Raw genomic sequence first — 11,084 nt, 5'->3', positions numbered from 1 at the left:
CTTTATAAATAAAATTGATTGATTGATTGATTCCGACAGAGGCCCCATTTATACAACAACGATTTCAACCGAAAACGGCATTTTGACTGATCGTTTACATGACAGCTGTGTTTTGGGTGCCTGAAAATGCAACATTTTGAAAAAGGGTTCCAGAGTGCGATTTTTTGTAAACAGCAGCGTCTCTGTTGTCATGTAAACTTTCAATCTGCAGTTGCCTGAGACTTTTCACTAGGCATGTGCGAGGAAGTCGACCATCACAACAACATGGCGGAGTCCCTCGCTCTGTTTGTGCAGCAAAGTGTAGATTTGCTGTAGCAACTCCACCTCATCGTTCGTCCAGACAAAGGTTTGTGCGGTTGCCATTTTCTTTGTTTCTACATCACCGCTCTGTGACGCGTGTTGTTTCAATATAAAGTCACACCACCATCTACTGGCCTGGCATGTTTACTACAGCACTTTTGGTCATTTTTGTGGATCTGTGTGCACGCCGATTGTTATCAAAACATTGTCAGCTGAATGCAGAACTTTTTTCAAATTAAAATGAGAAACGTGTAAACACGGCCTGAGTATGTTTACCACACAGGGCCGCACTGAGGTGGCAACAACAGCAACAATATAGATGACAATTTGTACAGCAACCTTAAAAAGAAACAAGTTGCTTTTGGCTCTTATATATGCCAGCGCCTGCAGCTTGGCGAGTAATGATCAGACATTAGATAACTTTATTAAAGTCAGAGCATTCACTGATTTCACACGCACTCACGCTGCTCCGCTGTTTCTCACGCTGTCAGACATCATCAGTGTTAGGCAGCAGAGCGTTACAAATCTAACAACATTCTCAGTGGCATGGTGGTGACATCACTCCTGTCTGAGTCTGCTCAGTAGTGAAGATGATTATCTGACAGAGTTGTGCAGCAGAAAAGACTCTGAGCTGTGGAGGTCTGGATAAAAGTCAGGATAATAAAACTGAGGATGAGTCACGTGACTGACGCCAGCGCCACACTGAGGCATGTCGACGATAGGGTTACGTCTGTTAATGACATCATCACTGATGTAACATGTCTCCTGTCTCAGCTGATCGGGGTGTCTCTGTCTTGCTGTCTGTCTCGTCTCATCAACGCCAACCAGTACGAGATGGTGTGACAGGTACCGCACGCACACACGCACACACACACACACACACATGCACACACACACGCACACACACACACACACACACACATTAGTGTCCATAACACATTTTCCTTCTGTTACAGAAAAGAGACGACGATACCTGTTACCATGGAAACCTGTCTGACGCTACTGACGTATTTATTTGAGCTCTGGTTCTGATGTTCCGTCAGAGTGACGTTGTGTGTGACGTTGTGTGTGACATCCTGTGGAGGATCAGGAGAGGAAGACATGGATAATAATTATATTAATAATAATAACATGAAATAAACATGTTGATGTGAGACGTCTCCCGACTGTCTGTGACACTGTGATGTCATCAGGTACGTTTACAGGTGTTAACATCAGTGTGATGAGAACGTGTCACCTGTGATATTGATGAGGAGCCAGCAGGGGGTGGAGTTACTCCTCAGACAGGAAACAGCTCACCGATGATGTCAGACAAATAATAAATAAAATAACAATCTAATTCTTATAATCATCTTCACCTGTAAACACTCAGAAAATAAAGCTTTCATTTGTTTGTTTTTTCACAAATTATTAGTTTATTTATTTATTTTACAAACATCACTCTCATTTGTTGAGGATGAAAATCAAAATATTTAACTATTTATTCATTAATTTATTGATTTGACAGAAATCACTGGTATTTGCTGCAGATGAAGAGCAGAGGAAATCAAAATATTTAACCATTTATTTACCACCAGATTTTTAATTTTACTGTCTCTTGAAAATGTTTTAATTTTATTTATTGTTGAAGACAGAGGAAATCAAATAATTTAATTTTATTTATTTACCACTAAATCTACCACTCTATTGTTTTTTTTACAAAAATAAAAAACAGAAGAGCAAAAATAAATAAATCATTTATTGACCAGTAAATGTTATATTTCTCTCTCTTCTTTTTAAAAATTTAATTTAATCATATTAATCTATTTATTTATTGTTTACAAAAAAAATCACAGAAGAGCAGAGGACATCAAAATATCTATTTATTTAGCACTACATAGCATTACTTTTTTAATTAATTAATTAATTAATTTTGATGTATTTTTCTTTATTTATTGTTTACAAAAATCACATATTTGTTGAGGACAGATGAAATTAAACAATTTAACTTTATTTACCACTATGTTTTTAATTCTCATTTATTTTATCTCGTTTTATTTATTTATTTTTATTTTCCAAAAACAACTCAGGTGTCGAGGACAGAGGAGCAGAGACATAATCTGTATTTGTGTCCTGGTGCAGTAATAATAATAATAATGATAAAATAATAACTTATCAGAAGATAATCAGTACTAATGTTCTGTATCACAAACACAGAACTGTGATGTCACACGCTCCTGCCACACTCTGATTGGCTGTAACATCCCCACCTGCCTCTGACAGCAGACTCATAATAATAATTATCATTATTAAAATAATAATAACAATGATGATGATGATGGTGATGATGATGATGGTGATGTGAATGCGAGCAGCAGCAGAGAGTGTGCTCACCTGTGGGCTGTGACAGGGCTCAGTATAATCCAGGTGTAATCTGCTGCTCCCACCTGTTGCCTCTCTGACTGGATTATCAGCTGACACACAGAGACAAACCACCACCATACCAGGACACACACAGAGGGGACGAGGACACACGCAGGGGACGAAGACACATGCAGGGGACAAGGACACACACAGGGGACGTGGACGTGTGGACAACCTGGAGGACATGTTTTATCTGTGTGGACCTGACAGAGATGGACAGTTAGGACCTGACCCTCCGATCGCTCCTTGTGCCCCCAGCTGCTAAATGCTAACTGATGCTAAGCTAGCTTTAAAATAGCATCAACACCATTCAGCCCATTGTTCGTTTATTTATCATAGCCTGTGACTGTGAGACAGTCTGGTTATTAAATACAGCCGTGCTAACAGTTGTAAATTAGCCTGGATGAACCAAGCTTGGCTGTATTTCAGTTTTGTTGGCAATAAATCAGCCTGGTTGCTATTTAGCCTGGCAATAATCCAGCCGAATATAAATTAGCCTAGCTCTAATGTAGCCTGGCTCTAGCTTTATTTAGCTGTTAGCTTGGCTGTAATTTAGCTTGCCTTCAAGTTTGTTAACTAACCAGGATGAAACCAATCTTGGCTGTAAATTAGCTGGGCTAGCCTAGCTTGAACATAGCTCTATCTAGCATGTTAGCTTAGCTATAACAAAGCTAAAGTATACGTCAGGCTAAATAAAATCTTGGCCTTGTTGTGGCTCAACCTGGTTATAAGTTAGCCAGCTATTTTTGGTTATAATTAGCATAGCCTAGCTCTGTTAAGGCCTGGCTATAAATAACTCTCACTGTAAACAGAGCCAAGTGGCTATACTTTAGCCACAGAATAAATTAGCTTGGCTGTATTTAGCCTAAATAAAAACTTAGCGCTAATGACCCAGTGTGGTTATAATCTAGCTGGCTTTGACTTTCTTTAGCATAGCTGCAAATTAGCATTGTTATTCAGCCTGACTATAAATTAGCCTAGCTCCAATGTAGCTTGGCTGTAGCTTTTTGTAGCTGTTCAGTTAGCTTGACTGTGAATTAATTTTATTTTGTTACAATTTAGCATGGTTATAATTTTAGCTAACCTGGAAGAAACCCATCATTAATGAAGCCAAAGTGTATATCAGGCTAAATAAAATCTTGGCCTTGTTGTGGCTCAGCCTGGTTACAAGCTTGCCAGGTGTATGGCTATAATTAGCATAGCCTAGCTCTGTTAAAGCCAGGCTATAAATAACTCTAACTGTAAACTGAGCTAAGTAGCTATAATTAAGCCTCAAAGTAAATTAGCTCGGCTGTACTTTAGCCTGAAATACTTAGCCTGGATGACTCTGCAAATTAGCATTGCTATTTAGCCTTGCTATAATCCAGCTGGATGTAAATTAGCCTGGCTCTATTGTAGCCTGGCTGTAGCTTTATGTAGCTGTTAGCTTACCCTTGCTGAAATTTAGCATGTCTTCAGTTATTAATAACTAACCTGGATGAAACCTAGCTTGACTGCAATTTGGTTGGAAATTAGTCCAGCTAGCCTAGCACTGACTTAGCCTGATGTAGCTTTATGTAGCTATATCTAGCGAGTTAGCTTGGCTGTAACAAAGCCTAAGTATACTTTAGCATAATTAATGTGTTAGCCTTGTTGTGGCCCAGCCTGGTTATAAGTTAGCCAGCTATATTTGGTTATAATTAGCATAGCCTAGCTCTAATAAAGCCTAAGATTAATTAGCTAGGTTATAATTTAGCCTAAAAAAAAGTAGCCTTGATGACTCAGCGTTGTTATAATCTAGCTAGCTGTAATTTTTATTAGCGCTAACATTGCGTGGCTGTAAAGTAGCATGGTTGTAATTCAACCTAGCTTAGCATAACAGTAACTTAGCCTGGTTTGACGTCACCTCGATGAAACTCGGCTCAGTTGATATTTATTTTGGTAGTGATTAGCTTAGCTGTTTTAGCCTGAATTAGCCTGGTTGTGACTCAACGTATTATAATTGTTTGTAACTTAAGTATAATTAGCTAGTGCCACAAACAAACGTCCTCATGATGGATCCAGACAAAGACGAAGTCGAAGTGTTTTCGGACGCTGAAAACCCGAGACCTCTGAGTGCACAGGAGGAGGAGGATGAGGAGGAGCTAGAGGAGGAGGAGGAAGGGGAGAAGGAGGAGGATGAGGATGAGGATGAGGAGGAGGATGCTAGGATCTTCAATGCCTGGATGCAGCGGTACGGAGCAGGGCAACAGCAGAATAATATTGGAGAAGAGGACGGGAAGGAAGAGGAGGCAGAGGGACGAAGACCTGGGAGTAGGAGCAGTTTAGAGCCTCCAGTCCGCATGAGGGCCGACCGCCGAGCCTCGCTGCCATGTCCGGTAAGAGAACCCAAAACTGTTACGCTTAACTCAAAGGTGATTCTACGATTAAAAACTAAACTGATAAAGTCAAGTTCAGTCATGAACGACTCGTGTTGTCTTATATTTTATGTCCTGTTAGCGCACACAGCTGGCTAGCAACGTCAACATACTAAATATAGTGCCCACTGTTCTTTGGTCTCCACTGGTTTGCTAACATTAGCCTTGGCTGTGCTACACTGCGCACTACCCAGGTCAGGTGGGAACTAACATTAGCTAGCTAGCAGCTCATTTGGTGATTACCGCGGGTAACGCCTTCCTGGTGGTGGACCACATTGCCATGGAAACATTATGCCCACCTTTTGGTCTCCGCCCAGGTCGCCATGGTGAGTAAGCTGCTTCATTTTGATCCACAAACCCCTTTTTGCATTGTTAACTATATTAGCTGTGTTGACACTGCTAATGATGCTAATAGTGCTAATATAGTAAACAATGCTAAAAGGAGCTTGCGGAGGAGACCGTAGAGTGGGCACAATGTTCACACAGCAATGCTGTTGGGCCAGGATGCCGTTACTAGCTGTAACCACCAAATGAGCAGCGGCGCTAGCTAGCTAGCTCCAACCAGACCTTTGTGGTGTACAGTGCAGTAGCAAAATTAATGTGTAGCCGAACATGTAATCTTTCAATTAGTCATTTTTGACAGTTAACAGTCACCTGTTGACGTCCTTTGAATAAAGTTCAGCTGCCTGTTCGGAACAACAACGTTAAAAGTTGACATGGTGTCAAATCAGAAGCTAGCAGGATCAGCAGTCCAACCCCATGGTCCGTTCGTTGTGGACGTTCTGATCGTAGAACATTTGGATGTTAAAGTCATCAGATAAATAAACACAAATGGAGAAACGTAAACATCTGAGGAAGGTCATGTGACACGATCAAAACCTCCAGAGTAGTCAGTGATGGATGCTGAAACTGAGGAGCTTCAAACTAGTGATTATACTCTGTACTGCATCTGCTAACAGCTAGCTAGCTAGCAACACTGCTAATTCAGTCATTACTGCTAATAACGCCATCCTGACCCAACAGTGTTGCTGTGGAAACATTGTGCCCACCCTCTGGTCTCCTCCCACGTCGCCCCAGTGACTAAGCGGCTTATTTAAAGCCCTAAAACCCCCTAAGCGTTGTTTTTGTTTGTTTATTATATGTAATAAATGTTTATGCACAAGAACCAGATGTAGCCAAATGCTAATTTACAACATCTATCCACAGGAGGCCTCGTTAGCTCTGTTAGCACCGTTAGCAAGCTCAGCACTGCTAACGATGCTAACATAGTCAACAATGCTAAACGAGGTTTTAGCAGCTCAAAATGAAGCCACACTCACCTGGGCGTCCTGGACGGAGCCTAAAGGGTGGGTATGATGTTTGCAGAGCAACGCTTATGGGTCAGAACAGCATCACTAGCAGTAATCACCAACTGTGCGGTGCTTCCAGCTAGCTAACGTCAGCACCAACCCAACCAAGGCTGGGCAGTGCTTTGAGATGTGCCACTAAAGTTCACTGAGTCAGTGCAGCGGCGGACTGAAAGGAATTACTCTTGGTAGAACCTACCCTTTAGGGGTAACAGTAGAACCAGTCTGACCAGTTGAGTCCAGTTTATTGAAGTTGTGTCTCCAGGCTCTCACAGCTCCTAATTCTAAAGAACAGTGTGGTTCCCCGTGTGCTGTTTTCTGCTCTCGTCTATATTTAGCTGCATTAGAACGAGACGTTCTGCAGCTCAGGTGGCTCAGAACACTTTGTTCCAGTGGGCGGAGCATCAGGTCACTGATGAGGATCAGGGACGTGAAGTCTGGGTAATTACTGACGGGGAGAATGTGATGTTTGACTCAGTGCGTTAATCTGCTGTCAAGAACCGATCACCAGACCTGCTGACTGGATGGATGGTTAAACCTGTAGACCCAGTTGGACCAGGGGTTAACCGTCTGTCTCTGTCTCTGTCCAGGCGACTCTGTCGGCTATGCAGCTGTCTCGTCTCCACTCGTCCACCCAGGCTCCGGTGACGGCGAGGGTCCTGCTGCAGCGCACCTCCTCACGCCGCCTCCTGCCGTCACCACAGGACATCGCCGTCCCCGCCAGCTCCGAGCGAAGACCCTCCCTCATACCCACAATCCCTGAAGTCATAGCGCCCGAGAGGCGGGGCCAGTTCAGGAGACGCAACGTCATGTCCCTGGTGGGTAACATACAGGGGGTACGCATCTTTGAGACTGACATGTCATTGTCATGTCTGAACCTTCACTACCAACACCTCAACGTCTTTATGCTATGCTATGAAATGGACTTTAGTAAAGTCAAAGTACCTCGTAGTGGTACTTTAGAGTAGTCAGTTTCATCTCAGTAATGATAATGATAATGATGATGATGTGTGTGTGTTACAGAGTGATGCGTACAGTGTGTGTCTGATCTGTCACAATGAGCTGAGTGGAGGAACCAGAGAGCTGCAGTGTCGACACACCTTCCACAAAGAGGTAACTTATATGTGCTTACAGACCCTTTAATGTCACAATGATGTCAGTTTGTTATCAACAGCATTAGCTAACGTTAGCTTTGACAGCATAACAAATATTGGATCTCCCATAAAGTTAGCTCTTTAGCACACAAGCTAGCGTTACCTTCGACAGCAAAACAAATATCAGTTCTCCCATAATGTTAGCTCTTTAGCACATTAGCTAGCGTTAGCTTCGACAGCAAAACAAATATCGGTTCTCCCATAATGTTAGCTCTTTAGCACATAAGCTAGCGTTAGCTTCGACAACAAAACAAATATTAGTTCTTCCATAATGTTAGCTTTTTAGCACATAAGCTAAAGTTAGCTTCTACAGCACAACAAATATTGGATCTCCCATAATATTAGCTTTTCAGCACACAAGCTAGCATTGGCTTCAACAGCAAAACAAACATTAGTTCTACCATAATGTTAGCTTTTTAGCACATAAGCTAAAGTTAGCTTTGACAGCACAACAAATATTAGATCTCCCATAATGTTAGCTTTTTAGTACATAAGCTAAAGTTAGCTTCGACAGCAAAACAAATATTAGTTCTCCCACAATGTTAGCTTTTTAGCAAATAAGCTAAACTAGCTTTGACAGCACAACAAATATTGGATCTCCCATAATGTTAGCTTTTCAGCACACAAGCTGGCATTAGCTTTGAAACAAATTATGGATTTCTGTCCCTGTCTCTGTGTGTCTCTCTTTCCATCTGTCACTGACTCTGTGTCTCTCTCTGTCCCTGTCACTGTCTCTGTGTGTCTCTGTCCCTGTCCTTATCCCTGTCTCTGTGTGTCTCTCTGTCCCTGTCCTTATTCCTGTCCCTGTCTGTCTGTCTCTGTCCCTGTCTCTGTCTCTGTCTCTGTCTCTCTCTCTCTCTGTCCTTGTCCCTGTCTCTGTATTGCCCTGTCCCTCTGTCTCTGTCCCTGTCTCTCTGTCTGTCCTTGTCCCTGTCTCTGTCTTGCCCTGTCCCTCTGTCCCTGTCCCTGTCTCTCTCTCTCTCTCTCTCTCTCTCTCTCTCTCTCTCTGTCTCAGTCTGTCTGTTTCTGTCTCTGCCTGTCCCTGTCCCTCTGTCCATGGTTCTGTCTGTCCCTGTCTCTCTCTGTTTCTGTCTCTGCCTGTCCCTCTGTTCCTGTCTCTGTCCCTGTCCAACTGTCTCTGTCTGTCCCTGTCCATCTGTCTCTGTCTTTGTCTGTCTCTGTCCCTGTCTATCCATGCCTCTCTCTCTGTCTCTGTCTGTCCCTGTCCCTCTGTCCGTGTCTCTGTCTGTTCCTGTCTCTGTATGTTCCTGTCTCTGTCTGTCTCTGTCCCTGTCCATCTGTCTCTGTCCCTGTCTTTGTCTGTCTCTGTCTCTGTCTCTGTCTGTCCCTGTGTATGTCTGTCTGTCTCTGTCTCTGTATCTGTATCTGCCTCTTTCTGTTTGTCTCTGTCCCTGTCACTGTCTCTGTCTCTGTCTGCCCCTGTCCATCTGTCTCTGTCTGTCCCTCTCCCTGTCCCTGTATCTGTCTGTCCCTGTCCCTGCCCATCTGTCTCTGTCTGTGTTTGTCTCTGTCCCTGTCCGTCTGTCCCTGTCTCTGTGTCGCAGTGTATAGAGGAGTGGCTGTGGAGGAAACAGTCGTGTCCTACGTGTCACGTTCAGGTGTCTGACTCTCAATCCGTCCACTGGAGCTCCGCCCGGGTTAAAGTCCCCTGAACGCAGCAGCAACATCTGATGGATGAAACATAGATGAGACGGCCAATCAAAACTCGCGCCAACATACAACCACAGTAACCTCACCTGTAACCTGAGACCTGAGACTTCACCTGTAACCTGAGACCTGAGACCTCACCTGTAACCTGAGACCTGAGACCTCACCTGTAACCTGATACCTGAGACTTCACCTGTAACCTGAGACCTGAGACCTCACCTGTATAAATAAAATAAAAACAACAGTATATTAAATGTCACCTGTGCAATGTCACCTGTGCAATGTCACCTGTGCGATGTCACCTTAACTCTGGTTTTATTACTGCACTTATTGTTTCTCTTCTTTTTTAAAATGGATCTCATTGGAATATATTTATTGTTTATTTGTTTTGTTGTTGTTTATGTGCTTAGATATTTGTGTTTTGTTTATGCTTATTCAAAGCCTAATAAAGTGTAAAAAAAAAATACTGCAGTGGAATTTAAAGAACTTGTATTTTTATTTTCTGCTCCTTTATTATTATAAATATTTACCTGACAGTAGTGATACTATATATAATCAATAATCACTGATGATGTCACTGATGAATTTATTATTAATACTGGTGGTACTGTAGAATACTGTTTTTGTATAGAAGTATTTTTATAGAATAATTTTCTATATAGTAGTATTTTTATCTAATATTTCATATAATAGTATTTTGAGATAAGAATATTTTAATCAGAAGATTTTTATATATATTTTTTTATTTCTTATATAGAAATATTAGTAGTGTTTGTAATTTTTACTGCAGTAACAGAATAGTTCTTCTTCTTGTTCTTCTTCTTCACCACCCTTGTCTTCTTCTTGTTCTTCTTCTTCTTCTTCTTCACCACCCTTGTCTTCTTCATCTTTTTCGTCTCCCTCTTCTTCTCTTCGCTGAGTGTAAACACCATGATAATGTAGTATATATTCTGCCAACAGCCTCAGAGGATGACTCTAATATGTCAGTTTGATGATGACGTCATGTGAGCACATATTAGTTTTCAGAGAAGAAGAAGCAATCGCTGTAATTACATGTCAAAAATGACTGCGTGTAGAGGAAACAGCGCCCCCCTCTCAACCCAGTGTGGCCGGAGGCGGTACTGCAGAAGGAAGTGCTGCACCTGTTGACTTTTGTTTGGTAAGACGGAACCTGCGGAGAACACACACCTGTAGATACACACCTGAACGAAACATACCTGTAGAAACCCACCTGCGAACCGTGTTGAGACAGTCAGATAGCAGAGCCGGACCGGATGGACAAACTGAAGAAGGTTCTGAGCGGAAACGATGACGGAAACACCGACGGGACCGGAATCATAGAGGTAAGATGAAGCTAACAGGTTAGCATCATCATCGTCATCATCACCACCATCCTACTGCTGCTGTTACTGTTAGCATGTTAGCTGCTCTTTACCGGAAACAGCTCCAGTTAAAGTTAGTAACTCACAGATACTCTAACAGCTGAAGTAATGATACTCTAACAGTACTCAGTTACACCTACTGCCCTCTGCTACTGAAGTAATGATACTCTAACGGTACTCCGTCACACCTACTGCCCTCTGTTACTGAAGTAATGATACTCTAACGGTACTCCGTCACACCTACTGCCCTCTGCTACTGAAGTAATGATACTCTAACGGTACTCCGTCACACCTACTGCCCTCTGTTACTGAAGTAATGATACTCTAACAGTACTCAGTCACACCTACTGCCCTCTGTTACTGAAGTAATGATACTCTAACAGCACTCCGTCACACCTACTGCCCTCTGTTACTGATGTAATGATACTCTAACAG

At 42.4% G+C, this 11,084-nt stretch overlaps 2 protein-coding genes and 1 long non-coding RNA gene across 6 annotated transcripts in view; all 3 read left to right on the top strand.

Annotated features, from left to right (window-relative positions):
* The first annotated feature begins 721 nt into the window (after positions 1 to 721).
* LOC126403109 (uncharacterized) lies at positions 722 to 1,456 on the top strand. Its single transcript, XR_007571289.1, has 2 exons — positions 722 to 1,146; positions 1,257 to 1,456. It is a non-coding gene; the product is annotated as an uncharacterized LOC126403109 (long non-coding RNA).
* A 1,313-nt stretch (positions 1,457 to 2,769) lies between these two features.
* Positions 2,770 to 9,708, top strand: si:ch211-207l14.1 (uncharacterized). Of its 2 annotated transcripts, XM_050065237.1 has the most exons (5): positions 3,088 to 3,131; positions 3,205 to 5,060; positions 7,036 to 7,263; positions 7,469 to 7,558; positions 9,165 to 9,708. In XM_050065237.1, the coding sequence occupies exons 2-5, from the start codon at positions 4,734 to 4,736 to the stop codon at positions 9,270 to 9,272; spliced, it is 753 nt and encodes a 250-aa protein (XP_049921194.1). In that variant the 5' UTR covers positions 3,088 to 3,131; positions 3,205 to 4,733; the 3' UTR covers positions 9,273 to 9,708. The 2 variants fall into 2 exon arrangements, with proteins under 2 accessions (XP_049921193.1, XP_049921194.1); XM_050065236.1 differs by having other exon boundaries at positions 2,770 to 5,060.
* Positions 9,709 to 10,401: 693 nt separating this feature from the next.
* The window catches only part of LOC126402802 (vesicle transport protein SFT2B-like), a 12,267-nt gene continuing 11,584 nt past the window's right edge, over positions 10,402 to 11,084 (top strand). For all 3 annotated transcript variants that reach the window (XM_050065062.1, XM_050065060.1, XM_050065061.1), the window contains exon 1: positions 10,402 to 10,610. In XM_050065062.1, coding sequence (XP_049921019.1) covers positions 10,542 to 10,610 — 69 coding nt within the window. In that variant the 5' untranslated portion in view covers positions 10,402 to 10,541. The remainder of the gene's footprint in view (positions 10,611 to 11,084) is intronic.

This window comes from Epinephelus moara, chromosome 16, assembly GCF_006386435.1.
Source record: "Epinephelus moara isolate mb chromosome 16, YSFRI_EMoa_1.0, whole genome shotgun sequence".
Lineage (NCBI taxonomy): Eukaryota > Metazoa > Chordata > Actinopteri > Perciformes > Serranidae > Epinephelus > Epinephelus moara.
The sequence above is the reverse complement of the archived record's forward strand: the minus strand, read 5'-3'. Positions and strand labels throughout refer to the sequence as shown.

Excerpts from the sequence above, each read along its gene's own strand:
- si:ch211-207l14.1 (XM_050065236.1), top strand. The coding sequence starts at position 4,734 with ATGATGGATCCAGACAAAGACGAAGTCGAAGTGTTTTCGGACGCTGAA. Across the intron at positions 5,061-7,035 it reads GAGCCTCGCTGCCATGTCCG|GCGACTCTGTCGGCTATGCA; the intron begins GTAAGAGAACCC and ends GTCTCTGTCCAG. Across the intron at positions 7,559-9,164 it reads GACACACCTTCCACAAAGAG|TGTATAGAGGAGTGGCTGTG; the intron begins GTAACTTATATG and ends TCTGTGTCGCAG.